Consider the following 12,620-nt stretch of genomic DNA (forward strand, 5'->3'; position numbering starts at 1 on the left):
ACAATGGAAAATTGCCTCTGTGAGAGAAAATCGAGTACAAAAATGCGTCTGTGTGACAATGAGATGAAGAAAATAAGGGTTATATTTACATTTTTTAGCTGTAAGCATGGCAGGCAAAATGAGAGCAAAAGCCTTTCTGAGCATTTATATTAAATAAAAAAATATATATTTTGTGTGTTCAGATGGAAAAAACTGTGATATTAGCGAGACAGACAGAACTAGACAATTTCTTTTCGTGTGGCTTGACATAGTAATAATACAATTTAATACATTGTATTGGGTATTAAACAGATGGCAGTGATTTAAAATTGCATTACTTCAAAACCTAGCCTTATCAGGTTGCTAATTGCATGCAATAATAATTACATTTTGTCTTCCTTTTTTAGCATATCTGCACAACTGCTTCAGAAGAGTGTTGATTAGTTGGCTGGCTCCGGCAGGTTGGATTAAGATGCCCTGAAGCCCTCTGGCCACCGCTGCGCTCTGTACTCAAACAGTTTACAAAAATTGAACCCTGTTTACAGCATCGACAGAATATGCTAATCCTCAACGATAAAATGCCATTAAGAGCAAGCTGTTATGAGGGATTCAATTTGACATGCGCATGCAAAAGGCAAGGTCCCAAGATCGTTAGTGCGGCTAACTCCCTCATATTTAATTACCGCCTCTATCACAGGGGCTGGTAAAATATGGCCGTGATGCGAAATGACCCTTAATTAGATCGGTAAAGACTCTAGACAATTCATCCTTCAGCCCCTTCATTTGTGTGTATGTGTGAGTGGATGTGTTTATTCTGAGGCTTTGCTTAATTAAAACTTGCAGACGCTTGCAGTAGCACAGGAAAGGTTCCCGTGAGGGACAAACTGAGATTATAGACCCTTCCTTCCTACTGCTCTTTATTTTCTGGTATTCGTGTGGTTGAGTGCCTTACTGGTGGCATCCTTATCCTCAAAGACAGACCGGAAAAGCTGTTTCATCAAGAGACTCGTGCTGTCTTTAGGGGTCAAAGTGCTATGTGATTAGAGTAATCACCTCATCAGCGGTCCATGAAGTGATTTTGTAATCAACGTATTATGGGTAAACAACTCATTAGTGTTTCGCAATACCAGAATTTCAGTAGCAGTGCAATTTAACCATTTTCAACCCCAATATTGATAGAACAGAAAAATCCAATATGTATGGAAGTCTGTATCTTTTTTTCATATCTCAGTTGTGACTATTTTTCATAAGAAGGACTTTATATCTTGCAGTGGGACTTTTAGCTTTTACTTATTTCACAATAATTTCATCTGAGGCAGAATCAGGCTTTCATAAATATATGCTAAATAAAACAATATTAAAAACATTCTGATTTAAATTAAGGAAAAAGTGTGTTAGTATATTATGTTAAAATGAATAAAATAATAAAATAAAAATAGTCATGCATTACTTTGTATGTAATTGTCATTGCATAATAAATATTAATATAAATTAATTAATTGTATATAAAAATAAATTAATTGAATCTTGACTATATTTCAAAATGATATTTTAATTATTTTTAATATAAGGCAGAAACATGATTCTAAATGTTATATATAATGTTCAAAATTACTGTCTGTCTGAATACTCGATTCTGATTGACTGGCAGGTATGCATTGAAACCGTTTATATACCCCTTTACGTCGGGTGGTTCTTGGCCTCCACGTTCTTTAATGCACAGTTAGCCATATGTATATTAGTCCTGGCAAACGATTAATCGCAATTAATCACATCCAAATTAATTTTTTTGTTTACATAATATGTGTGTGTACTGTGTATATTTATTATGCATACATATTAAACATATACAGTATATTTTTGAAAATATTTACATGTATTTACATGAATGTATGTATATTCATGTAATCTATAGTATAAATAAATATATTTCATATATGAACATAAATGTTTTCTTAAATATATGCATGCATGTGTGTGTTTATATATACATAATAAACATGCACAACACACACATACATTATGCAAATGAAAACTTTTATTTTGGATGCAATTAATCATGATTAATCATTTGAAAGCACTATTATATATATATATACACACACACACACACAAACACACATTAATTTGTGTGCTGATATGAATATCAATTTGTATAAACAATAATACAAATTAAACATTTATTATTATGTAAATAATGCACATATATATATTAAACACATGGAATAATAATAATAATAATAATAATAATAATAATAATAATAAAACAGTTGCACTTATTTGGTAACATCATCCAGGTTCCAAATTCATTATGTACACTGTGGAAAGACTGTTTTTTTTTTTTTATTATTATTTATTTTTTGTATTCTGTTTTTATTTATTTATTCATTCATTTTTATTGAATCAAAGTACCAGTATGTTTTACCTTTTTGACTTTCCTACAAGGTCCTCGACTGCGGTAGTAACTCATCCCTGAGCGTTCATCCTCAGCTTTGGGAGACTGTAATTCCTCATGCTCCGCATCATGACACATGTGTAACATGTATGATATATAATGTTTGTGCAGATGACGAAATATCCAAGGCAATGCAGCTTTATATATCGTCAGTCCTTGAAAGGAAAACAGTGGAGTTCTGGCTCCTGTCTGGCAGTGTCTCTTTTTGCAGAAGGGTCCTTGAAAAACTTCAGGCTTGGTCTGTGTGACACTCATACATTACCCAAGAGGAAGAAGAGACAGACTCAGAGAGTCCTGTTATCCTCTCTTTAGCTGTACAAGCAAAAATCCTTCTCAGATTCCATAATCTTGCATTTTTAATCTTGTGATTCTTCGGTAGGAACCAAAAAGTTAGACTGGATTAGGTTCTTGAGAGATCATCTAATTCTGGAGTGTCTGGACTGACGTCATGGAGTTAGACAGTCATGCAGAAACTCAACTCTACATGCATGCATATTAATGTAGCTACAGTATAACTATTATAAGCATACATGAATATGTCCATATGATTGTAGATATAGTATGTGTATTTTTCCATTGTTGACTGGCTATCAGTTTTTTGCCTCTGAAGGTCTTTTACTAGGTTTACAAAAATGGTTTGAGCATATTTCAACATAATTTGCCCAAAAAACCCTCTAGCCTCCAATGTGTCTGTTCTACTCTGTCAGCGTTACAGGTCTTGACATCCTCTGATACAAAAGGTGTTTGGATGTTTTATTCATATGGTTATATATGGATGGTCCCCTGGCAGAATCAAGGAACCGTTTCCACTTTGAGTAGCACAGGATGAGGAAACAAAAGTGTTCAAGGCTAAACTTATGCAGCTAAAATGCAAATACTTTCCCCACATAGGTATTTTTTCAATACAGTTTGAAAGAGTCAGACCCATTTCATAAGCCTTATTATCTATCTATCTATCTATCTATCTATCTATCTATCTATCTATCTATCTATCTATCTATCTATCTATCTATCTATCATCTATCTATCTATCTATCTATCTATCTATCTATCTATCTACATGTATCTATCTGTCTGTCTGTCTGTCTGTCTGTCTGTCTGTCTGTCTGTCTGTCTGTATATATGTTGTGTTGTGTCCTGTGTTTTGAGTCAAATTGGCCCACAAATCGTCAATAACAAAGATTCTTGCGAACACAGAAAACTTTGTTGTAGCTTTTCAGAGGAGAAAAAATATATATATAATTTCTTCCTTCTGTTTTTTCTTGTTTCGTTTTGTTTTGTATTAGGTGTTTGGTTCTCAAACCCTTGCGAGGGATTTTGGCCCCACCACAGAAGTTGTAATATATATATATATATATATATATATATATATATATATATATATATATATATAATTATTTTTTTTTTCAAAGCACATTTACATGTCGAAACTTAGCATGCACATTCATGACCCTAAATTTGAAATATTCACCAAATTTCAGTAAGAAATTAAGAGTTTAACCAGTATTTTGAGAAGTCAAATTGACCTCAACACAACAGGAAGTTCAATGTTGACTTCAGTTTTATGATTCTACACTCAAAAATTATCTATTTTAATTTTAAGAGAATATCTGAGACCAACGGTGTATACTGAACCAAATGAAATATGAAAACCGTAAGTCTCCTGAGCTATGAAAGATCAACTTCTGGGAAATCTAATTTTCAGTTGGGCAGCGGTTGCACTAAATCTTTTTTTTTTTTTTTTTTTTTTTCAGTTTGACCAAATGTACCTGATTAGAAAAGTGAAGGCTGAAGAAAATTAAGTGATTATTGAACCTCTAACAAAGGCACTGTTCACACACACACACACACACACTGATTAAATGCTCTAGAGATGAAAAAAGGATAAGTTTAATCAGAGACAAGTCCACCTTTCTAATTGTGAACATAAAGCTCAGCAGTGATTGATGAGTTTATTTTACTTTTTGACCTCATTCTCCTTTGCTCCTCCTCATACTCCCTCCATCTCCCTCTCCTTCATTCTGTCTCCCTTCCGCGTCTCAAAGACTTTCTGTCCTGTCATTGAGGCTTTTTTTCTATGCCACACTCCATCCATCCTGACTTGCACTTAATGAGACTTATCTTCACTCATTTTGCTTCTAAATTTTACAGCAATTTTGGATGATTTTACTCCAGGTAATATGATTGCAAACATTATATGAATAATAGACCCCATTAAGTGAATCATAATTGCATGCAACGAGCTGGTAATAACTTTTCAGAATGATAATTTTAAGCATTTGTATGTTTATTTAAGTCTAGTCAGTGATTTATAGAAAAGCCTAGGCAAAATTTTCTTTGTTTTTTTATTTTTTTCTTGGAAATTTTGAATGATTTCTTAAATTGGACGAAGGGTCAGTTGCTTTCTTCTTCAGAGGAAAGGAAATAAGTGAAGAAGATTTGTTGAGTTTCCAAGGTTACAGGGTTACTGTGAGCATTATTCAGAGGTGACAGTCACTCCTGGTAATGGATGTTGCTGTACAAGTGTGAGAATTTTTATTTGAGGTGTCATTTTTGGTGGATATTCTGAGTGTGGATGATAAAATCCAGAAATAATGAGATTTTTGATAAGCGAATGGCTGAAAAGGCCGTAAAAAGTGAATGGAAATAAAATTCATTAAAATACATTTTTATATTTGTAGGAATTACATGGCAAAAGAAACCTTTTTCTTAATTATTATTTTTGTGTCTTTTCTTAAAAAAAGATCAGTTTACTTGATGGTATATTACTTGTTTTCACAGAATTTATCTTGAATTTATCTTTTTTTACTCTAATATAATTTATTGTTTTAAGCAACAGTTTAGATTCACAATTTAATAAAGTTTATGTTTAAAACAAGGAAAATTGTTTGCCAATAGAGTAAGAAAAGTTCTAGTGAGTCTGACAGTCTTGAAATCTGAATTTTTTTCACACATTTGTTTTCATGGAAAAGAAGACAAAGAATCATTTAAGCCTGATATATGAACTAATAGTGATTATTTTATTTTATTTTATTTTATTTTATTTTATTTTATTTTATTTTATTTTATTTTATTTTATTTTATTTTATTTTATTTTATTTTATTATTGCAACTTTAGCCAAAATCTAAATAAATAAATAATTGTAACATTTTGTAATATCTAAAATTTATTATTATTATTATTATTATTATTATTATTATTATTATTATTATTATTATTATTATTATTATCACTACTTTTTTTTTTTTAAAAATATATAAGTCATGGACAGTATTGTTGTTTTTTTTTTTTTTTACTTTAGCTCATAATAATGTAACGTTTTTAAATTATGCAAGATTCAACTCAAACTTTAAGTCAGTGTAATATTAGTTTATATATATATATATATATATATATATATATATATATATATATATATATATATATATATATATATATATATATAAAGAACTCGCACTATGCATGAGAGTCTCTCTCTCTCTCTCTCTCTCTCTCTCTCTCTCTCTCTTCATAAAGAGCTTGTTAAAGTGGAGGAGATGTTTCTTCTCACAATGTTCTTAGTGTCACACCTGTTTTGCCTTTTAATATTTTAGCTTTGTTTGTTTGGTAGGCTTGAAAATGTTGATATACAGATAGGATTCAGTTTTATATGTGGCACTTAAATTTAATTGATAAAGTTAATACATTGCACTTTGTTATCACTCCAGGAATGATGGCCCACCCTGTGTTTTAGCTGGCTGGTCTTGGCTCTATTGACCCAGTGCCACTTTTATTTCCTGCCATTAGTGAGGGCTTGACTGAGCGTCAGTGGAGCCGCTGCAGAGACAGAGTGTGATATATTAGCCTGTGCCCAGCTAAGTCAGTGGCCAAATTAGAAGCCTGACTGCAGGTTAAGTGAAATTTATGTTCCCTTGTGTAGCTGTGACCAAATTTGGAAGCAGCAGAGCTGGAGAGTAAAAGGAATGGGGCTGGGTTCAGCAGTTCTGATGGTAGCATTTGGGATTTCACAATGAATCCTGTTTAATTTGTCATGGGGTGTGTGTGTGTGTGTGTGTGTGTGTGTGTAATCCCAACAGCACCCGTTATCACAATGCCATTGTTGCAAAAGCAGCAGAAAGCAAATTACACCAGACTAAAAATACACAAAATAGGACATATTTCTCTTGAAGTGTGTATTTTAAGATGTCTTGATGTCTTGTTATTTTGATTGATTGATTGATTGATTGATTGATTGATTGATTGCTTACCATTCAAAACTTATGGAGTCTGTAAGATTTTATTTTATATATTTATTTATTTATTTGTTTGTTTAAAAAAAAAAGTTTAGGGAAAAAATAGGAGGGAAAATCAATCTTGATTTCCACAAAATATATTAAGCTGCACAACATTTTTAATATTGATGATAATAATAATAATAATAATAATAATAATACATGTTTCTTGAGCATTAAATCAACATATTAGAAAATGATTTCTGAAAGATCATGTGACACTTAAGACTGAAGCAATGATGCTGAAGGTTTCTCAGTTTAGTACAGCAGCACTCTTGCTTAAGCTAAATTGTAAATGTATTATTCTAAACCCCCTTTTTTCATCTGATTAAGGTGCATTCAAAAAAAAGTTGATTGTTTTTTGAGAAGATAACGTAGAATAATTGGTGCAGATTCACTGTGGCTGCAACTGATTTTGTTTACAGGCTTCTAGCATAAAGTTTAATTAACTTGTCTTTTGATTGGAGAGGTTCTAGGGTGCGTGTGAGCTCTGACCGTTCAGCTAATTACTGACTGCTCGCCTGAGTGCTCTGTTTACTGACACAAACGGACAGTTCACTCCCTCCGACGACCCGGCTGTGCAATCAGCCCACGCTCTCCTTTAATTACGACTTAATTTCAGCATCGCTGTTTGTATTACCGGCCACGGTACAATTCTTGGCCTCAAACAGTCAAATAATCCAGGGAATGAGTTTCACCCCTTCATGTGATGGTGTGATTGAAGAGTATAGGGTCTTCTGTGGCAATTTTTTTTTTTTTTTTTTTTGCTGAATTTCCACTGACTGGGCTGTGCCCTTGTAATAAATTTTTTATCAGATTATAACTTCATAATCGATGTCTAGGATCTTATTTGTGCTCTCTAATGCATTTAAAGTGTTTCATTTGTGTTGTGTTAGCTACTTTTCATTTGTGTTGTGTCGCAATTTTAGAAAATGCCTTAAATGATCTTAAGGCCAGCTGTGATTTGACTCAAAATGCAACATACAATATTAAGATTAAATGAAAGGAATGCTTAAGGTTTGATTATTTTATTGATTCTTTTATTTTATTTGCAATTTTATTCACAGATATAAGTTTTGTTTTATATTTTGTTTTATAAATTGGGAAAAAAAAAAAAAAAAAAAATATATATATATATATATATATATATATATATATATATATATATATATATATATATATATATATATAATATTTGGGGGGGTGTCCAGGAATTAAAAAGTGAGAGAGAGTGAGAGAGTCTAAGTTTTATGTTTTGATGATGTGTTTATTGAGCATCAAGTAATGATGCTGAAAAATTCATATTGAATTCAGTATATTCAATGGAATTAAACTGGAATTGACTGGATCATGAAAAGTGGATGTTTCATACCAGAATGAATCGGGAACTGAATGCAAGTGCCTAAAAACCCATTTGGCTACTAGTTAACATAATCCAATCATTTCTGCACTGATAATTCATGTACAGTTATGTTTATTAAGCAAGTAAATATGTTGAATGGCTCAAGTTGTAAGCTTTTGTTTGCTTCAGTTTGTGCTGGAGTCATTAAACTGAGTTTGAGTGGATCACAATCTGACACTTATTGGATAGTGACAATAAAACACTCGGGAGAACCAGGGCTTTCAGCGCTTTGAGTGTTCTGTCAATGTTTTGCCTTATCACAAAACCAATGAGCCTTGAGACACCATGCATTGAGCAGACTGCTTGTTGTGTGCAGAGCTCAGACAGCAGGTATCCCATGGGTTCACACTACGCCTTCCTGAAACATTAACCGCTCTTGTCGTTTCTTGCCATGCTTTGGGAATGACAGTATTGTTATTTAGGGCTTTCTTAATTATTATCCGGAGCATCTAGAGGGTGTGCAGTGCAGTCAGACATGTGCTGAATCACTCGTTCAGTTCCCAAAAAGAGGTAACTGTTAGAGCAAAGACTCAAAGAAGTCTTGAAAGTGCAGATGGCATTTAGATGGGTGAACCTTGTGAAAGTTTTAAAGAACGTACTCAGGTCACATTTCACCCTCAAATCAACAGAAGAATAGATAATTTTATTTGTGCATGAATAAAATGATGTAGGTTTGTAGGTTAATTAAGATGTTTGGAATCTTGACTTTGTTTTATGACAATTAAGCACATTTCTGCCCAAGTATCATGACCGTAATGCAAAATGAATGGATGAATGAATGACTAAATAATAATAATAAATATTCACTGTAATGAGAATGAAGTACAATAATATATTGTTAAAAGTATAAAGCATGCATATATCATATATTTGACCTTACATTTATGATCATTTAACCCTCTTGTTCTGTTGAGTTTGCCTTTATTGTCTTTATGTATGGAGTCACAATAAACATTACTTATCAAAATAACAACTGTAATCTGTAACTTGACCAGTTATTGTACATTTTAATTCCTTAAATATGTGCCTTTGATATATATAAAATCTTGGGTCAGTTTAAGCCCAATTTAAACACATTATTACAATTATATAATAATAATAATAATAATAATAATAATAATAATAATAATAATAATAATAATAATAATAAGAAGAAGAAGAAGAAGAAGAAGAAGGATTATTATTATTATTATTATTATTATTATTATTATTATTATTATTATTATTATTATTATTATTATTATAATAATAATAAATAAATAAAAGTAGTAGTATTAGTAGTAGTATTTTGGGGTTTGTTTCAATTTTGTTTGTTTGTTTAATAATAATAATAATAATAATAATAATAATAATAATAATAATAATACGCATTATTATTGTTTATAATAATCAAACAAACAATAAATGGAAGCACATGTTATTGCATTACAATAATGAGAATATTCTAAAATCACTACTGACATTAATGAGAAACATAGATAGCTTCCAAATACATTAGGGTAATGCAAATTCATGTATGAATGTGTGTATACAAGTTTTAGTTAAATTTGCTAAGGTTCAGTCTGCAGGATTCATGCTGGATTATTTATTTTAGAAATGTCTTGTATTTGTCATAAGCTTTAAGATGTTTGAGATGGTAGCCATCGGCTAGAGAGCTGTGAGTAACCCTCTTTATATCAATTAAGCAGTTTTTTTTTGGCCTCTCTCTCTCTCTCTCTCTCTCTCTCTCTCTCTCTCTCTGTTGACATTGCACTAGGGTAAGATCTCATGTCAACACTGAATGATCTGAGATTTCACTTCTCAGACGATTAACCATAATTCAACATATAGTACAGCATTTTCCTTTTCTGTATAAAATCACTTTAATGGTGATGTGTATAGGATAAATTCCTTTTCCTGTTCCAGTTCAATGTGCAGAAACAATTATAAGTACGAAATTTGTAGTTTGACTTCCTGAAGAGTAAGTATTTACCTAACAATCACAAGGCGCACCCTAGCAACCACCCTAGCATCACTGCACAGGCAAAAACCAAAAGCCACTCATAAAAATTTAATGAATTTACTTACTTTTGCAAATCAGGTACATAAAAGGTTTCTAGCCTAAGGGTATGTTGGAAGATTAAGTGCTTAATGAGCTCTGCTAATTGAATATATCGTAATATATTGATTCATATCAGCAGTCACACACCAACGTATCTTTGTCTCTCATTTCAGCTACATTCTAATTCAGACAAAGGCGATGGTTCGGTCAGGTACATCCTCAGTGGTGAAGGAGCAGGGAGTATCTTCATCATCAACGAGGTAACGGGAGACATCCACGCCACCAAAAGTCTGGACCGGGAAAAGAAATCACATTATGTTCTTCACGCGCAGGCCATTGACCTCAACACCAACAAACCCCTGGAGCCAGAGTCAGAGTTCATTATAAAAGTTCAGGATATTAATGACAACGCCCCCAAATTCCCAGACGGACCCTTCGTCACAACTGTGCCTGAGATGGCGGAAGTTGGTAAGATTTCCTTATTTTCTTATTGTCTTTTTTTTTTTTTGTTTTTAGTTGTTTGACAGCTCTTAGAGAGCACTATGTGCTAGTGAAAACATATACAGAGAGAAAGAGAGAGAGATTCCCTTACAGCAGGGTTTCCCCAGGGTTTGTGATGGAACTGCAGGGGGTTTATGAGATTGTGATAGAAATACTAATGTGGAATTAGTTCTTACATTAACTTATAAGCTCAATTAAATTTGTTAAATGCTGCAAAATTTTACACATTTAACTTTTAACTTAATTTTGCATTTAATGCTTGATTGCATCATGTTGCCTCTGTGTAAAAATCCATTTTTTTTCACTTGTCCTATAAAATGATTCTTTACCTATGAAATATATGATTTACGTTTTATTTAATTAATTTTGGAACATGTATGATTTTTTAAATCTTTTTTTTAATAAAAAATAAAACTGCAACAATATGTATTTAATGATATCCATATAGTTTAAATATATTAATTATATTTATATATTTATATTTATTTATATGTATTTTTTATCTATTTTTTTTCTATTTATCTGTTTTTTTTTAGATACCTTATGCATACCTATTTATGTATATAAATATATATTTTTTTCATTCATTTCATTTTTCCCATTGTTGCATAGTGTTGGCACCATTGATCGCAAGCAAATGGGGGGATGCTATTTTATTTTTATTTAAGCTTTACATACATTCCTATAATTTATTAATATAACAATTCATATTTAATTGGTGCAGATTTTTGTCAAGTTTAGTGTAGTGAATGGATTAAGTGTTAAGTTTAGTTTATTCATCAGAACAGTTTGATGGATATAATGCAACGTACTAATGAATTCCAAAGTTGAAATTATGATGTGCTGTATTCAAGTGAATTTGGAAATGGATGCATTGAGTAATTTCATATTTCTTGCTTTCTTTTTTATATACTGACCAAGGAGGAGGATGCTGATGATTATTATTATTATTATTATTATTATTATTTTAGCACTAATGCAATATAGTTATTAGCTGAAGATGCATGTTACTTTTGTAAATTAGTTTTTTCCATGTATTTTATCATCCTACAAAAGTAGTTTTATGGCACAAGGCGTCTTGTGTTCAGATCAAAAGAGGTTATGAACCACTGTTTTAGAGGAACATTTCTCCTGTAAACTCACTTCCAGCCTACACACAGTATGTCACTGTTGATTTCCAGAAACTGCCTATTATATTATTGATATATCAGAAGAGAAAGATTTTGTGTCATATGTGCAGAATGTCACTGTGGCACATGTTCTCACTCTCAGCCGCGCCAGATACAGTTTTTGGATCTCTTTGGGAGTCTTGAAGGCTATATTCCTGGCTTGCATGTACAAGTGAAATATTTCTCTTTATTTTGGCAGTGTGAAACACATCTCGGTAGAGATTATGGCCTGTGGGTTTAGAAAGCTTTGTTTATTGTTTATTTAGGTCCCAATTGGCTGTTGCCATAGCAACTGAAGCCCATACAATGATCTGTGGTATCGTAAGATTTGAGTACCAGCTGCAATCAGTGTTAAAGGAGTCTATTACACGCTTCTGGACTGTCCACTTCACCATCACAGTTTTCTCTCGAGGTGATGCTCTGCTTTATAGGATGTCAGTGGCATCTGATAGATTTGTTCCTCTTGCAAATACAACATTTGAAAACCAGATGAATCTGGTCTACTTGATTTGAGTTAAGATGGTGACTGTAAATTCAAAGTACAGCTTCATGTGACTCCCATTTGCCAGACTGACATTGTCTAACTATTTGGAATTTTGATACAGATTACATATTTGTGTAATTGTTCTTGTTTTAAGCAGAAATGTAACAAAATAAATATACTGTATGTTTCCATGTTCATGTTTTATAGAGTTTGGGATCATTATGATTTCATTTAAACAGTTCAGTTGTAGTAATTACATAAATTGAAATTTTAATAATATTTTTAATATGGTCAAAAATTATGTCAAAAGCAAAGCA

The 12,620-nt window shown here is 31.9% G+C and overlaps 1 protein-coding gene across 1 annotated transcript in view; it reads left to right on the plus strand.

Annotated features, from left to right (window-relative positions):
• Positions 1–12,620, plus strand: part of LOC109073915 (cadherin-18-like) — a 77,689-nt gene that overhangs the window by 3,421 nt on the left and 61,648 nt on the right. The window contains 1 exon segment of the mRNA XM_042735944.1: positions 10,323–10,617. Coding sequence (XP_042591878.1) covers positions 10,323–10,617 — 295 coding nt within the window.

The sequence above is a fragment of the Cyprinus carpio genome, chromosome B12, assembly GCF_018340385.1.
Source record: "Cyprinus carpio isolate SPL01 chromosome B12, ASM1834038v1, whole genome shotgun sequence".
NCBI lineage: Eukaryota > Metazoa > Chordata > Actinopteri > Cypriniformes > Cyprinidae > Cyprinus > Cyprinus carpio.